Source organism: Lampetra fluviatilis, chromosome 66 (genome assembly GCF_964198595.1).
Source record: "Lampetra fluviatilis chromosome 66, kcLamFluv1.1, whole genome shotgun sequence".
NCBI lineage: Eukaryota > Metazoa > Chordata > Hyperoartia > Petromyzontiformes > Petromyzontidae > Lampetra > Lampetra fluviatilis.
The window spans coordinates 4,493,420-4,508,419 of record NC_136340.1 but is presented as its reverse complement, the minus strand read 5'-3'; the positions used below and the strand labels follow the sequence as shown (position 1 = coordinate 4,508,419).

General features: G+C 54.4%; 1 protein-coding gene across 1 annotated transcript in view; it reads left to right on the top strand.

Annotated features, from left to right (window-relative positions):
• The window catches only part of LOC144952179 (ubiquitin-like-conjugating enzyme ATG3), a 23,101-nt gene that overhangs the window by 7,485 nt on the left and 616 nt on the right, over positions 1–15,000 (top strand). The window contains exons 5-8 of the mRNA XM_078882581.1: positions 769–839; positions 4,792–4,899; positions 10,513–10,680; positions 14,927–14,964. Coding sequence (XP_078738707.1) covers positions 769–839; positions 4,792–4,899; positions 10,513–10,680; positions 14,927–14,964 — 385 coding nt within the window. The remainder of the gene's footprint in view (positions 1–768; positions 840–4,791; positions 4,900–10,512; positions 10,681–14,926; positions 14,965–15,000) is intronic.

Below are 15,000 nucleotides of genomic sequence, written 5' to 3'. Positions count from 1 at the left end.
TGCTGTGTGTGTGCTGTGTGTGTACTGTGTGTGTGTACTGTGTGTGTACTGTGTGTGTACTGTGTGTGTGTACTGTGTGTGTACTGTGTGTGTGCTGTGTGTGTACTGTGTGTGTGTACTGTGTGTGTACTCTGTGTGTGCTGTGTGTGTGCTGTTTGTGTACTGTGTGTGTGCTGTGTGTGTACTGTGTGTGTTTACTGTGTGTGTGTACTGTGTGTGTACTCTGTGTGTACTGTGTGTGTACTGTGTGTGTGTACTGTGTGTGCTGTGTGTGTACTGTGTGTGTGCTGTGTGTGTACTGTGTGTGTGCTGTGTGTGTACTGTGTGTGTGTACTGTGTGTGTGTGCTGTGTGTGTACTGTGTGTGTGCTGTGTGTGTGCTGTGTGTGTACTGTGTGTGTACTGTGTGTGTGTACTGTGTGTGTACTGTGTGTGTACTGTGTGTGTGTACTGTGTGTGCTGTGTGTGCTGTGTGTGTGCAGTGTGTGTGCTGTGTGTGTACTGTGTGTGTGTGTACTGTGTGTGTGTACTGTGTGTGTACTGTGTGTGTGTACTGTGTGTGTATGTGTACTGTGTGTACTGTGTGTGTGTATGTGTACTGTGTGTGTGTACTGTGTGTGTACTGTGTGTGTACTGTGTGTACTGTGTGTACTGTGTGTGTACGTACTGTGTGTGTACTGTGTGTGTACTCTGTGTGTGTGTACTCTGTACTGTGTGTGTACTGTGTGTGTGTGTGTACTGTGTGTGTACTGTGTGATGTACCCCGCAGGGCGATGGGCGAGGAGGCGCGTGTCAAGGCGTACTTCCCCCGAGGGCAGCAGTTCCTCATCACCCGCAACGGTGACAGCGCCGGGGACGTCACCCTCGTTACACACAACCACACACCCACCACGTCACACACAGTCACACAACCACACACCCACACCACACGTCACACCACCACACCACACGTCACACACCCACACCACCACACACCCACACCACACGTCACACACCCACACCACCACACACCCACACCACCACACACCCACACCACCACACACCCACACCACACGTCACACACCCACACCACCACACACCCACACCACCACACACCCACACCACCACACACCCACACCACACGTCACACACCCACACCACCACACACCCACACCACCACACACCCACACCACCACACATCCACACCACCACACAACCACACCACACGTCACACAACCACACTGTCACACACAACCACATCCACACCACTCATCCACGCCACACACAACCACACTGTCACACATCCACACCACACCGTCACACACATCCACACCACACCGTCACACACCCACACCACACGTCACACCACCACCACACCACACCGTCACACACCCACACCGTCACACACCCACACCGTCACACATCCACGCCACACATCCACGTCGTGTGTGGTGCAGTGTGTGTGTGTGCTGCAGTGTGTGTGTGTGGTGAAGTGTGTGTGTGTGGTGCGTGTGTGTATGTGTGTATGTGTGTGTGTGTGCTGCAGTGTGTATGTGTGGTGCAGTGTGTGTGTGTGCTGCAGTGTGTATGTGTGGTGAAGTGTGTGTGTGTGGTACGTGTGTGTATGTGTGTGTGTGTGCTGCAGTGTGTATGTGTGGTGCAGTGTGTGTGTGTGCTGCAGTGTGTATGTGTGGTGCAATGTGTGGTGCTGTGTGTGTGTGTGGTGCTGTGTGTGTGTGTGGTGCGTGTGTGTATGTGTGTATGTGTGTGTGTATGTGTGTGCTGCAGTGTGTATGTGTGTGTGTGGTGCTGTGTGTGTGTGTGGTGCTGTGTGTGTGTGTGGTGAAGTGTGTGTGTGGTGCGTGTGTGTATGTGTGTGTGTGTGTGTAGTGCTGTGTGTGTGTGTGGTGAAGTGTGTGTGTGGTGCGTGTGTGTGTGTGTATGTGTGTATGTGTGTGTGTGTGGTGCAGTGTGTGGTGCAGTGTGTGTGTGGTCCTGTGTGTATGTGTGTGTGTGGTGCAGTGTGTGTGTGTGTGGTGCAGTGTGTGTGGTGCAGTGTGTGTGTGTGTGGTGCAGTGTGTGTGTGTGTGGTGCAGTGTGTGTGGTGCAGTGTGTGTGTGTGTGTGGTGCAGTGTGTATGTGTGTGGTGGGTGTGTGGTGTGTATTGCAGTGTGTATGTGTGTGTGTGGTGCTGTGTGTATGTGTAGTGAAGTGTGTATGTGTGTGGTGTGGTGAGTGAGTGTGTGTGTGTGTGTGGTGCAGTGTGTGTGTGTGTGTGGTGAAGTGTGTATGTGTGTGTGTGTGTGTGTATGGTGCAGTGTGTGTGTGGTGCAGTGTGTATGTGTGTGTATGGTGCAGTGTGTGTGTGGTGTGGTGAGTGAGTGTGTGTGTGTGTGTGTGGTGAAGTGTGTACGTGTGTGTATGTGTGTGTGTGGTGCAGTGTGTGTGTGTGGTGCAGTGTGTACGTGTGTGTATGGTGCAGTGTGTGTGTGGTGTGGTGAGTGTGTGTGTGTGGTGCAGTGTGTATGTGTGTGTGTGTGGTGTGATGAGTAAGTGTGTGTGTGTGTGTGGTGCTGTGTGTATGTGTGTGTATGTGTGTGTGTGGTGCAGTGTGTGTGTGGTGCAGTGTGTATGTGTGTGTTAAGGCTATACGGGGGATCTTTGATGTGTGTGTATGTGTGTATGTGTGTGTGTGGTGCAGTGTGTGTGTGGTGCAGTGTGTATGTGTGTGTATGGTGCAGTGTATATGTGGTGTGGTGAGTGTGTGTGTGTGTGGTGTGTATGTGTGTGTATGTATGGTGCAGTGTGTGTGTGTGTGTATGGTGCAGTGTGTATGTGTGTGTATGTGTGTGTGTGGTGCAGTGTGTGTGTGGTGCAGTGTGTATGTGTGGTGCAGTGTGTATGTGTGTGTATGTGTGTGTGTGGTGCAGTGTGTGTGTGTGTGGTGCAGTGTGTATGGTGCAGTGTGTGTGTGGTGTGGTGAGTGTGTGTGTGTGTGTGTGTGGTGAAGTGTGTATGTGTGTGTATGTGTGTGTATGGTGCAGTGTGTGTGTGGTGCAGTGTGTATGTGTGTGTATGGTGCAGTATGTGTGTGTGTGGTGCAGTGTGTGTGTGTGTGGTGCAGTGTGTATGTGTGTGTATGTGTGTGTGTGGTGCAGTGTGTGTGTGTGTGGTGCTGTGTGTATGTGTAGTGAAGTGTGTATGTGTGTGTATGTGTGTGTGTGGTGCAGTGTGTGTGTGGTGCAGTGTGTGTGTGGTATGGTGCAGTGTGTATGTGTGGTGCAGTGTGTATGTGTGTGTATGTGTGTGTGTGGTGCAGTGTGTGTGTGTGTGGTGCTGTGTGTATGTGTAGTGAAGTGTGTATGTGTGTGTATGTGTGTGTGTGGTGCAGTGTGTGTGTGTGTGGTGCAGTGTGTGTGTGGTGCAGTGTGTATGTGGTGTGGTGAGTGTGTGTGTGTGGGGCAGTGTGTATGTGTGTGTATGTGTGTGTGTGTGGTGCAGTGTGTGTGTGTGGTGCAGTGTGTGTGTGGTGAAGTGTGTACGTGTGTGTATGTGTGTGTGTGGTGCAGTGTGTGTGTGTGTGTGGTGCAGTGTGTATGTGTGTGTGTGTGGTGTGATGAGTAAGTGTGTGTGTGTGTGTGGTGCTGTGTGTGTATGTGTGTGTGTGGTGCAGTGTGTGTGTGTGTGGTGCAGTGTGTGTGTGGTGCAGTGTGTATGTGGTGTGGTGAGTGTGTGTGTGTGTGTGGTGCAGTGTGTATGTGTGTGTATGTATGGTGCAGTGTGTATGTGTGTGTATGGTGCAGTGTGTATGTGTGTGTATGTGTGTGTGTGGTGCAGTGTGTGTGTGGTGCAGTGTGTATGTGTGGTGCAGTGTGTATGTGTGTGTATGTGTGTGTGTGGTGCAGTGTGTGTGTGTGTGGTGCAGTGTGTGTGTGTGTGGTGCAGTGTGTGTGTGTGTGGTGCAGTGTGTGTGTGTGTGTGGTGCAGTGTGTATGTGTGTGGTGGGTGTGTGGTGTGTATTGCAGTGTGTATGTGTGTGTGTGTGGTGCTGTGTGTATGTGTAGTGAAGTGTGTATGTGTGTGTATGTGTGTGTGTGGTGCAGTGTGTGTGTGGTGCAGTGTGTATGTGGTGTGGTGAGTGTGTGTGTGCGGTGCAGTGTGTATGTGTGTGTATGTGTGTGTGTGGTGCAGTGTGTGTGTGGTGCAGTGTGTGTGTGTGTGGTGCAGTGTGTGTATGGTGCAGTGTGTATGTGTGTGTGGTGCAGTGTGTGTGTGGTGCAGTGTGTGTGTGTGTGGTGCAGTGTGTGTATGGTGCAGTGTGTATGTGTGTGTATGGTGCAGTGTGTGTGTGGTGCAGTGTGTGTGTGCGGTGCAGTGTGTATGTGGTGTGGTGAGTGTGTGTGTGTGGGGCAGTGTGTATGTGTGTGTGTGTGGTGCAGTGTGTGTGTGTGGTGCAGTGTATATGTGTGTGTATGGTGCAGTGTATATGTGGTGTGGTGAGTGTGTGTGTGTGGTGCAGTGTGTATGTGGTGTGGTGCAGTGTGTGTGTGTGTGGTGCAGTGTGTATGTGTGTGTGTGGTGCAGTGTGTATGTGCGGTGCAGTGTGTATGTGTGTGTATGTGTGTGTGTGTGTGGTGCAGTGTGTATGTGTGTGTATGTGTGTGTGTGTGTGGTGCAGTGTGTGTGTGTGCGGTGCAGTGTGTGTGTGTGTGGTGCAGTGTGTGTGTGTGCGGTGCAGTGTGTATGTGTGTGTGTTATTGGTTGTTGTGTTGTTGTTGTTGTTGTGGTTGTTGTTGTTGTTGTTGTTGTGCAGTCCCCTGCTACAAGCGCTGCAAGCAGATGGAGTACTGTGAGGATCAGGAGGCCATCATTGAGGAGGAGGATGGAGACGGAGGGTGGGTGGACACTCACCACCACCCAGGTCAGACTCACCACTACACTCACCACTACTCACCACTACTCACCACTACACTCACCACTACTCACCACTAGTACACTCACCACCACCCAGGTCAGACTCACCACTACACTCACCACTACTCACCACCACCCAGGTCAGACTCACCACTACACTCACCACTACTCACCACTACACTCACCACTACTCACCACTAGTACACTCACCACCACCCAGGTCAGACTCACCACTACACTCACCACTACTCACCACCACCCAGGTCAGACTCACCACTACACTCACCACTACTCACCACTACTCACCACTACACTCACCACTACTCACCACTAGTACACTCACCACCACCCAGGTCAGACTCACCACTACTCACCACTACTACACTCACCACTACTCACCACTAGTACACTCACCACTCACCACTACACTCACCACTACTCACCACTACACTCACCACTCACCACTACACTCACCACTACTCACCACTAGTACACTCACCACTACACTCACCACTACTCACCACTAGTACACTCACCACTACACTCACCACTACTCACCACTACACTCACCACTCACCACTACACTCACCACTACTCACCACTACACTCACCACTACTCACCACTAGTACACTCACCACTACACTCACCACTACTCACCACTACACTCACCACTCACCACTACACTCACCACTACTCACCACTACACTCACCACTACTCACCACTAGTACACTCACCACTACACTCACCACTACTCACCACTAGTACACTCACCACTACACTCACCACTACTCACCACTACACTCACCACTACTCACCACTACACTCACCACTCACCACTAGTACACTCACCACTCACCACTACACTCACCACTAGTACACTCACCACTACTCTCACCACTACTCTCACCACTACTCACCACTACACTCACCACTACTCACCACTAGTACACTCACCACTCACCACTACACTCACCACTAGTACACTCACCACTACTCTCACCACTACTCTCACCACTACTCACCACTAGTACACTCACCACTCAGCACTACTCACCACTAGTACACTCACCACTACACTCACTAGTACACTCACCACTAGTACACTCACCACTACACTCACCACTACTCACCACTAGTACACTCACCACTACACTCACCACTACACTCACCACTAGTACACTCACCACTACACTCACCACTACACTCACCACTACTCACCACTAGTACACTCACCACTCACCACTACTCACCACTAGTACACTCACCACTAGTACACTCACCACTACTCACCACTAGTACACTCACCACTACACTCACCACTACTCACCACTAGTACACTCACCACTACACTCACCACTACTCACCACTAGTACACTCACCACTCACCACTACACTCACCACTACTCACCACTACACTCACCACTACTCACCACTACACTCACCACTACTCACCACTACACTCACCACTACTACACCCACCACTACACTCACCACTACTCACCACTAGTACACTCACCACTCACCACTACACTCACCACTACACCCACCACTACACTCACCACTACTCACCACTACACTCACCACTACACCCACCACTACACTCACCACTACTCACCACTACACCCACCACTACACTCACCACTACACTCACCACTACTCACCACTACTCACCACTACACTCACCACTACTCACCACTACACTCACCACTACTCACCACTACACTCACCACTACACCCACCACTACTCACCACTACACTCACCACTACACTCACCACTACACTCACCACTACTCACCACTACTACACTCACCACTCAGCACTACACTCACCACTAGTACACTCACCACTACACTCACCACTACTCACCACTACTACACTCACCACTCAGCACTACACTCACCACTAGTACACTCACCACTACACTCACCACTACTCACCACTAGTACACTCACCACTACACTCACCACTACTCACCACTAGTACACTCACCACTACACTCACCACTACTCACCACTACACTCACCACTCACCACTACACTCACCACTACTCACCACTAGTACACTCACCACTACTCACCACTACTCACCACTAGTACACTCACCACTACACTCACCACTAGTACACTCACCACTACTCACCACTAGTACACTCACCACTACACTCACCACTACACTCACCACTACTCACCACTAGTACACTCACCACTCACCACTACACTCACCACTAGTACACTCACCACTACTCTCACCACTACTCTCACCACTACTCACCACTACACTCACCACTACTCACCACTAGTACACTCACCACTCACCACTACACTCACCACTAGTACACTCACCACTACTCTCACCACTACTCTCACCACTACTCACCACTAGTACACTCACCACTCAGCACTACTCACCACTAGTACACTCACCACTACACTCACTAGTACACTCACCACTAGTACACTCACCACTACTTTCACCACTACTCACCACTAGTACACTCACCACTCACCACTACTCACCACTAGTACACTCACCACTACACTCACCACTACTCACCACTAGTACACTCACCACTCACCACTACTCACCACTAGTACACTCACCACTACACTCACCACTACTCACCACTAGTACACTCACCACTCACCACTAGTACACTCACCACTAGTACACTCACCACTCAGCACTACACTCACCACTACTCACCACTAGTACACTCACCACTACACTCACCACTACTCACCACTACTACACTCACCACTACACCCACCACTACACTCATCACTACTACACTCACCACTACACTCACCACTACTCACCACTACTCACCACTACTACACTCATCACTACTACACTCACCACTACACCCACCACTACACTCACCACTAGACTCACCACTTACACTCACCACTACACTCACCACTACACTGGTGAATGAGCTGGTGAGCGAGCTGGTGATTGAGTGAGTGAGCTGGTGAGTGAGTGAGCTGGTGAGTGAGCTGGTGAGCTGGTGAGCTGGTGAGCGAGCGAGCTGGTGAGTGAGTGAGCGAGCTGGTGAGTGAGCTGGTGAGCTGGTGAGCGAGTGAGCTGGTGAGTGAGCGAGTGAGCTGGTGAGTGAGCTGGTGAGTGAGCTGGTGAGTGAGCTGGTGAGTGAGCTGGTGAGTGAGCTGGTGAGTGAGTGATTGAGCTGGTGAGCTGGTGAGTGAGTGAGCGAGCTGGTGAGCGAGCGAGCGAGCGAGCTGGTGAGCGAGCGAGCGAGTGAGCTGGTGAGTGAGCTGGTGAGTGAGTGAGCTGGTGAGTGAGCTGGTGAGTGAGTGAGTGAGCTGGTGAGCTGGTGAGTGAGTGAGCGAGCTGGTGAGCGAGCTGGTGAGTGAGCTGGTGAGTGAGCTGGTGAGTGAGTGAGCTGGTGAGTGAGCTGGTGAGTGAGTGATTGAGCTGGTGAGCTGGTGAGTGAGTGAGCGAGCTGGTGAGCGAGCTGGTGAGTGAGCTGGTGAGTGAGCTGGTGAGCGAGTGAGCTGGTGAGTGAGCTGGTGAGTGAGTGAGTGAGCTGGTGAGTGAGCTGGTGAGTGAGCTGGTGAGTGAGCTGGTGAGTGAGCTGGTGAGTGAGCTGGTGAGTGAGCTGGTGAGTGAGTGAGCTGGTGAGTGAGCTGGTGAGTGAGTGAGTGAGTGAGTGAGTGAGTGAGCTGGTGAGCTGGTGAGTGAGTGAGCGAGCTGGTGAGCGAGCGAGCGAGTGAGCTGGTGAGTGAGCTGGTGAGTGAGCTGGTGAGTGAGTGAGCTGGTGAGTGAGCTGGTGAGTGAGTGATTGAGCTGGTGAGTGAGTGAGCGAGCTGGTGAGCGAGCTGGTGAGTGAGCTGGTGAGTGAGCTGGTGAGCGAGTGAGCTGGTGAGTGAGCTGGTGAGTGAGTGAGTGAGCTGGTGAGTGAGCTGGTGAGTGAGCTGGTGAGTGAGCTGGTGAGTGAGCTGGTGAGTGAGTGATTGAGCTGGTGAGCTGGTGAGTGAGTGAGCGAGCTGGTGAGCGAGCGAGCGAGTGAGCTGGTGAGTGAGCTGGTGAGTGAGCTGGTGAGTGAGCTGGTGAGTGAGTGATTGAGCTGGTGAGCTGGTGAGTGAGTGAGCTGGTGAGTGAGCTGGTGAGTGAGCTGGTGAGTGAGCTGGTGAGTGAGCTGGTGAGTGAATGGGTGAGTAAGTGAGCTGGTGAGTGAGTGAGTGAGCTGGAGAGTGAGTGAGTGAGCTGGTGAGTGAATGGGTGAGTGAGTGAGCTGGTGAGCGAGTGAGTGAGCTGGTGAGTGAGCTGGTGAGTGAGTGAGCTGGTGAGCGAGTGAGTGAGTGAGCTGGTGAGTGAGTGAGCTGGTGAGTGAGCTGGTGAGTGAGCTGGTGAGTGAGCTGGTGAGTGAGCTGGTGAGTGAGCTGGTGAGTGAGCTGGTGAGTGAGCTGGTGAGTGAATGGGTGAGTAAGTGAGCTGGTGAGTGAGTGAGTGAGCTGGAGAGTGAGTGAGTGAGCTGGTGAGTGAATGGGTGAGTGAGCTGGTGAGCGAGTGAGTGAGCTGGTGAGTGAGCTGGTGAGTGAGTGAGCTGGTGAGTGAGTGAGCTGGTGAGTGAGCTGGTGAGTGAGCTGGTGAGTGAGCTGGTGAGTGAGCTGGTGAGTGAGCTGGTGAGTGAGTGATTGAGCTGGTGAGCTGGTGAGTGAGTGAGTGAGTGAGCTGGTGAGTGAGTGAGCTGGTGAGTGAGCTGGTGAGCTGGTGAGCTGGTGAGTGAGTGAGCTGGTGAGTGAGCGAGTGAGCTGGTGAGCGAGTGAGCGAGCGAGCTGGTGAGTGAGCTGGTGAGTGAGTGATTGAGCTGGTGAGCTGGTTAGTGAGTGAGCGAGCGAGCGAGTGAGCTGGTGAGTGAGCTGGTGAGTGAGTGATTGAGCTGGTGAGCTGGTGAGTGAGTGAGCGAGCGAGCGAGTGAGCTGGTGAGTGAGTGAGCTGGTGAGCGAGTGAGTGAGCTGGTGAGTGAGCTGGTGAGTGAGCTGGTGAGTGAGCTGGTGAGTGAGTGAGCTGGTGAGCGAGCGAGAGTGAGCGAGTGAGCTGATGAGCGAGTGAGCTGGTGAGCGAGTGAGCTGGTGAGTGAGTGAGCTGGTGAGCGAGCGAGCGAGTGAGTGAGTGAGTGAGCTGGTGAGTGAGCTGGTGAGTGAGCGAGCGAGCGAGTGAGTGAGCTGGTGAGTGAGTGAGCTGGTGAGCGAGCGAGCGAGTGAGTGAGCTGGTGTATCTCCCGCTAGACCCGGCGCTGGGCGGCGTGGTGGAGTCTGTGCGTGAGATCTCTGGTGAGTGAGCTGGTGAGTGAGCTGGTGAGCGAGCGAGTGAGCGAAGTGAGCGAGTGAGTGAGCTGGTGTATCTCCCGCTAGACCCGGCGCTGGGCGGCGTGGTGGAGTCTGTGCGTGAGATCTCTGGTGAGTGAGCTAGTGAGTGAGCTGGTGAGCGAGCGATGTGAGCGAGTGAGCGAGTGAGTGAGCTGGTGTATCTCCCGCTAGACCCGGCGCTGGGCGGCGTGGTGGAGTCTGTGCGTGAGATCTCTGGTGAGTGAGCTGGTGAGTGAGCTGGTGAGCGAGCGAGTGAGCGAGTGAGTGAGCTGGTGTATCTCCCGCTAGACCCGGCGCTGGGCGGCGTGGTGGAGTCTGTGCGTGAGATCTCTCTGGACGAGCGCTGTGGCCCCCACGGCGCTGCCCCCCACCACTCCGCCCACCTCGTCCACGACGCCAACGACGATGACGACGACGACGACGACGACGACGATGGTGAAGCAGCCGACATGGAGGGTGAGGCACCTTCTAACACCAAGCCAAAGGCGCCCCGGGTAGCCCTCTCGTGTTGCATGGGACCTCGGTGTACGACCGCTTTGGATCAAGTCGAATGTGGTTACACGTCGTGTTTTTTCGAGAAAGAAAAATGTCTTGGGATACGACGTCTTGCTTGGGATACGACGCCTCGCTTGGGATACGACGCCTTGCTTGGGATACGACGCCTCGCTTGAGATACGACGCCTTGCTTGGGATACGACGTCTTGCTTGGGATACGACGCCTCGCTTGGGATACGACGCCTTGCTTGGGATACGACGCCTCGCTTGAGATACGACGCCTTGCTTGGGATACGACGTCTTGCTTGGGATAAGACGCCTTGCTTGGGATACGACGTCTTGCTTGGGATAAGACGCCTTGCTTGGGATACGACGCCTTGCTTGGGATACGACGCCTTGCTTGGGATACGACGCCTTGCTTGGGATACGACGCCTTGCTTGGGATACGACGCCTTGCTTGGGATACGACGTCTTGCTTGGGATAAGACGCCTTGCTTGGGATACGACGCCTTGCTTGGGATACGACGTCTTGCTTGGGATAAGACGCCTTGCTTGGGATAAGACGCCTTCCTTGCTTGGGATACGACGCCTTGCTTGGGATACGACGTCTTGCTTGGGATAAGACGCCTTGCTTGGGATAAGACGCCTTGCTTGGGATACGACGCCTTGCTTGGGATACGACGCCTTGCTTGGGATACGACGTCTTGCTTGGGATACGACGTCTTGCTTGGGATAAGACGCCTTGCTTGGGATAAGACGCCTTGCTTGGGATACGACGCCTTGCTTGGGATACGACGCCTTGCTTGGGATACGACGCCTTGCTTGGGATACGACGCCTTGCTTGGGATACGACGTCTTGCTTGGGATACGACGTCTTGCTTGGGATAAGACGCCTTGCTTGGGATAAGACGCCTTGCTTGGGATACGACGTCTTGCTTGGGATACGACGCCTTGCTTGGGATACGACGCCTTGCTTGAGATACGACGCCTTGCTTGGGATACGACGTCTTGCTTGGGATACGACGTCTTGCTTGAGATACGACGCCTTGCTTGGGATACGACGCCTTGCTTGAGATACGACGCCTTGCTTGGGATACGACGTCTTGCTTGGGATACGACGCCTTGCTTGGGATACGACGCCTTGCTTGGGATACGACGTCTTGCTTGGGATACGACGTCTTGCTTGGGATACGACGCCTTGCTTGGGATACGACGCCTTGCTTGGGATACGACGCCTTGCTTGGGATACGACGTCTTGCTTGGGATACGACGTCTTGCTTGGGATACGACGCCTTGCTTGGGATACGACGTCTTGCTTGGGATACGACGCCTTGCTTGGGATACGACGCCTTGCTTGGGATACGACGTCTTGCTTGGGATACGACGCCTTGCTTGGGATACGACGTCTTGCTTGGGATACGACGCCTTGCTTGGGATACGACGCCTTGCTTGGGATACGACGTCTTGCTTGGGATACGACGCCTTGCTTGGGATACGACGCCTTGCTTGGGATACGACGCCTTGCTTGGGATACGACGCCTTGCTTGGGATACGACTTCTTGCTTGGGATACGACGCCTTGCTTGGGATACGACGCCTTGCTTGGGATACGACATCTTGCTTGGGATACGACGCCTTGCTTGGGATACGACGCCTTGCTTGGGATACGACGCCTTGCTTGGGATACGACGCCTTGCTTGGGATACGACGCCTTGCTTGGGATACGACATCTTGCTTGGGATACGACGCCTTGCTTGGGATACGACGCCTTGCTTGGGATACGACGTCTCGCTTGGGATACGACGCCTTGCTTGGGATACGACGCCTTGCTTGGGATACGACGCCTTGCTTGGGATACGACGTCTTGCTTGGGATACGACGCCTTGCTTGGGATACGACGCCTTGCTTGGGATACGACGTCTTGCTTGGGATACGACGTCTCGCTTGGGATATGATGCCGCCTTGTTTGCTAGAACCTGTGTGGGTCGGGATGAGTCACCGCGTACAGTACCCGCGTTCACGACTGAGACAAAGCGGGAGGGGGGGGGGGGCGTGGGGGAGAGGGGGGGTGGGGAGAGGGGGGGGGGGGTGAGGAGAGGGGGGGTGGGGAGAGGGGGCGTGGGGAGAGGGGGGGGGTGCGGAGAGGGGGGGGTGGGGAGAGGGGGGGGGCATGGGGGGCTGCCCCCATGGAGGGTGGAGCCGCATTAGTGTCTAAATTATTTTAGTCAACCCCATTAGTGTACAGTATGACACGTCAAATCGAATTTCTTCTCCTCTGGAACGGATTATTTCCTTTATGTCTCATGGGGAAAATGCGTTTGGTGTCTACGTCATTTTGGGTACAAGTCCCTACCACCTTCTGGAACGAATTGACGGACGTGTACGAGGTTCCACAGTATTTCCCACAGGCCTTTGGGGCAAGTGCCACTGTTTGCGAGTAGCAGCAGCGACGATTGGTGGTGTCACTCGCCAGGGGTGGGGGGTGCCAGCCCCCCACGGAGTTTGTGTGTCGCAGTGACCCCCTCCCTGGTCGTCGCCAACGATGGCAGCTCAGCCACGTGGTGGTGGTGGTGGTGGCGGTGGTGGTGGTGGTGGTGGTGGCGATGGTGGTGGTGGTGGCGGTGGTGGTGGCTTCATCATCGGCGTGACGCTCACACGCTCACTCGGTCACTCGCTCACACGCTCACCCGCTCACCCTCTCACCCGCTCACACACTCACCCGCTCAGCCGCTCACTCAGTCACCCGCTCACCCGCTCACCCTCTCACCCGCTCACCCGCTCACCCGTTCACACCGCTCACCCGTTCACCCGCTCACCCGTTCACCCGCTCACCCGTTCACCCGTTCACCCGTTCACCCGCTCACCCGCTCACTCGGTCACCCGCTCACTCGGTCACCCGCTCACTCGGTCACCCGCTCACTCGCTCACTCGCTCACTCGCTCACCTGCTCAGCCGCTCAGCCGCTCAGCCGCTCACCCGCTCACACACTCAGCCGCTCTCCCGCCCACCGGCTCACTCAGTTACCCGCTCACTGCTGCCCTCTCGTGGTTCATTGGGGGCGGTAGGGGGGGCAGCCATTAGATGGCAGCAGTGAGCAGGTGACGGAAGGCACAACCACGTGATGGTGATGGTCAGAGAGAGAGAGAGACGCAGACTCCACATATACAGCAGCAGCAGCAGGCGTCGTCCGGGTCGGGATGGAACCCACGACCTCCTGCACACCAGGCGAGGTAGTCAACATCTCCCAGCTACCACAGCACCTCGGTGTCAAGGTCCACACAGACAAAGGTCCCCCGTGTAGCCTCTAACAGGCTGTAGGGGCAAGTGCTGTTAGTGAGCAGCACCTGTGAAGGCTACCGGCACTGTGGCACACGAGGGGGTGGGGTGGCCAGCACCACGCCCGGCCGCCTTTGTCTCCCCAGTGCTAGCGATGTTCACTACACACCGCTACACCAGGTACTCATTTGAGGCTGAGTCGATCTAGATAATCGTCACTGGTGGTGTTGGTGGCCGTGAGCGGGAATTGAACTCGGGTCGCCGGGTTCGTAGCGCAGCGTAGCGCTAACTGCTGCACCACCGCTCGCCACAGACACACAGACACACACACAGACAGACACACACAGACAGACACACACAGACACACACACAGACACACACACAGACACACACACAGACACACACACAGACACACACACAGACACACACACACAGACACACACACAGACACACACACACAGACACACGGACACACACAGACACACACACACAGACACACACCTACAGACACACACAGACACACACAGACACACACACAGACACACAGACACACACACACACAGACACACACACACAGACACACACAGACACACACAGACACACACACACACAGACACACAGACACACACACAGACACACACACAGACACACACACAGACACACACACAGACACACACACAGACACACAGACACACACACAGACACACAGACACACACACAGACACACACACAGACACACACACAGACACACACACAGACACACAGACACACACACAGACACATAGACACACAGACACACACACAGACACACACACAGACACACACACAGACACACACACAGACACACAGACACACACACAGACACATAGACACACAGACACACACACAGACACAGACACAGTCCTCACCGGTCGTCTTCCGTTTTGTTGCAGAGTTCGAGGAGAGTGGATTGTTGGAGGCTGATGATGATGTAAGTTCCACGCGCGTGTGTGTCTGTGTGTGTGTG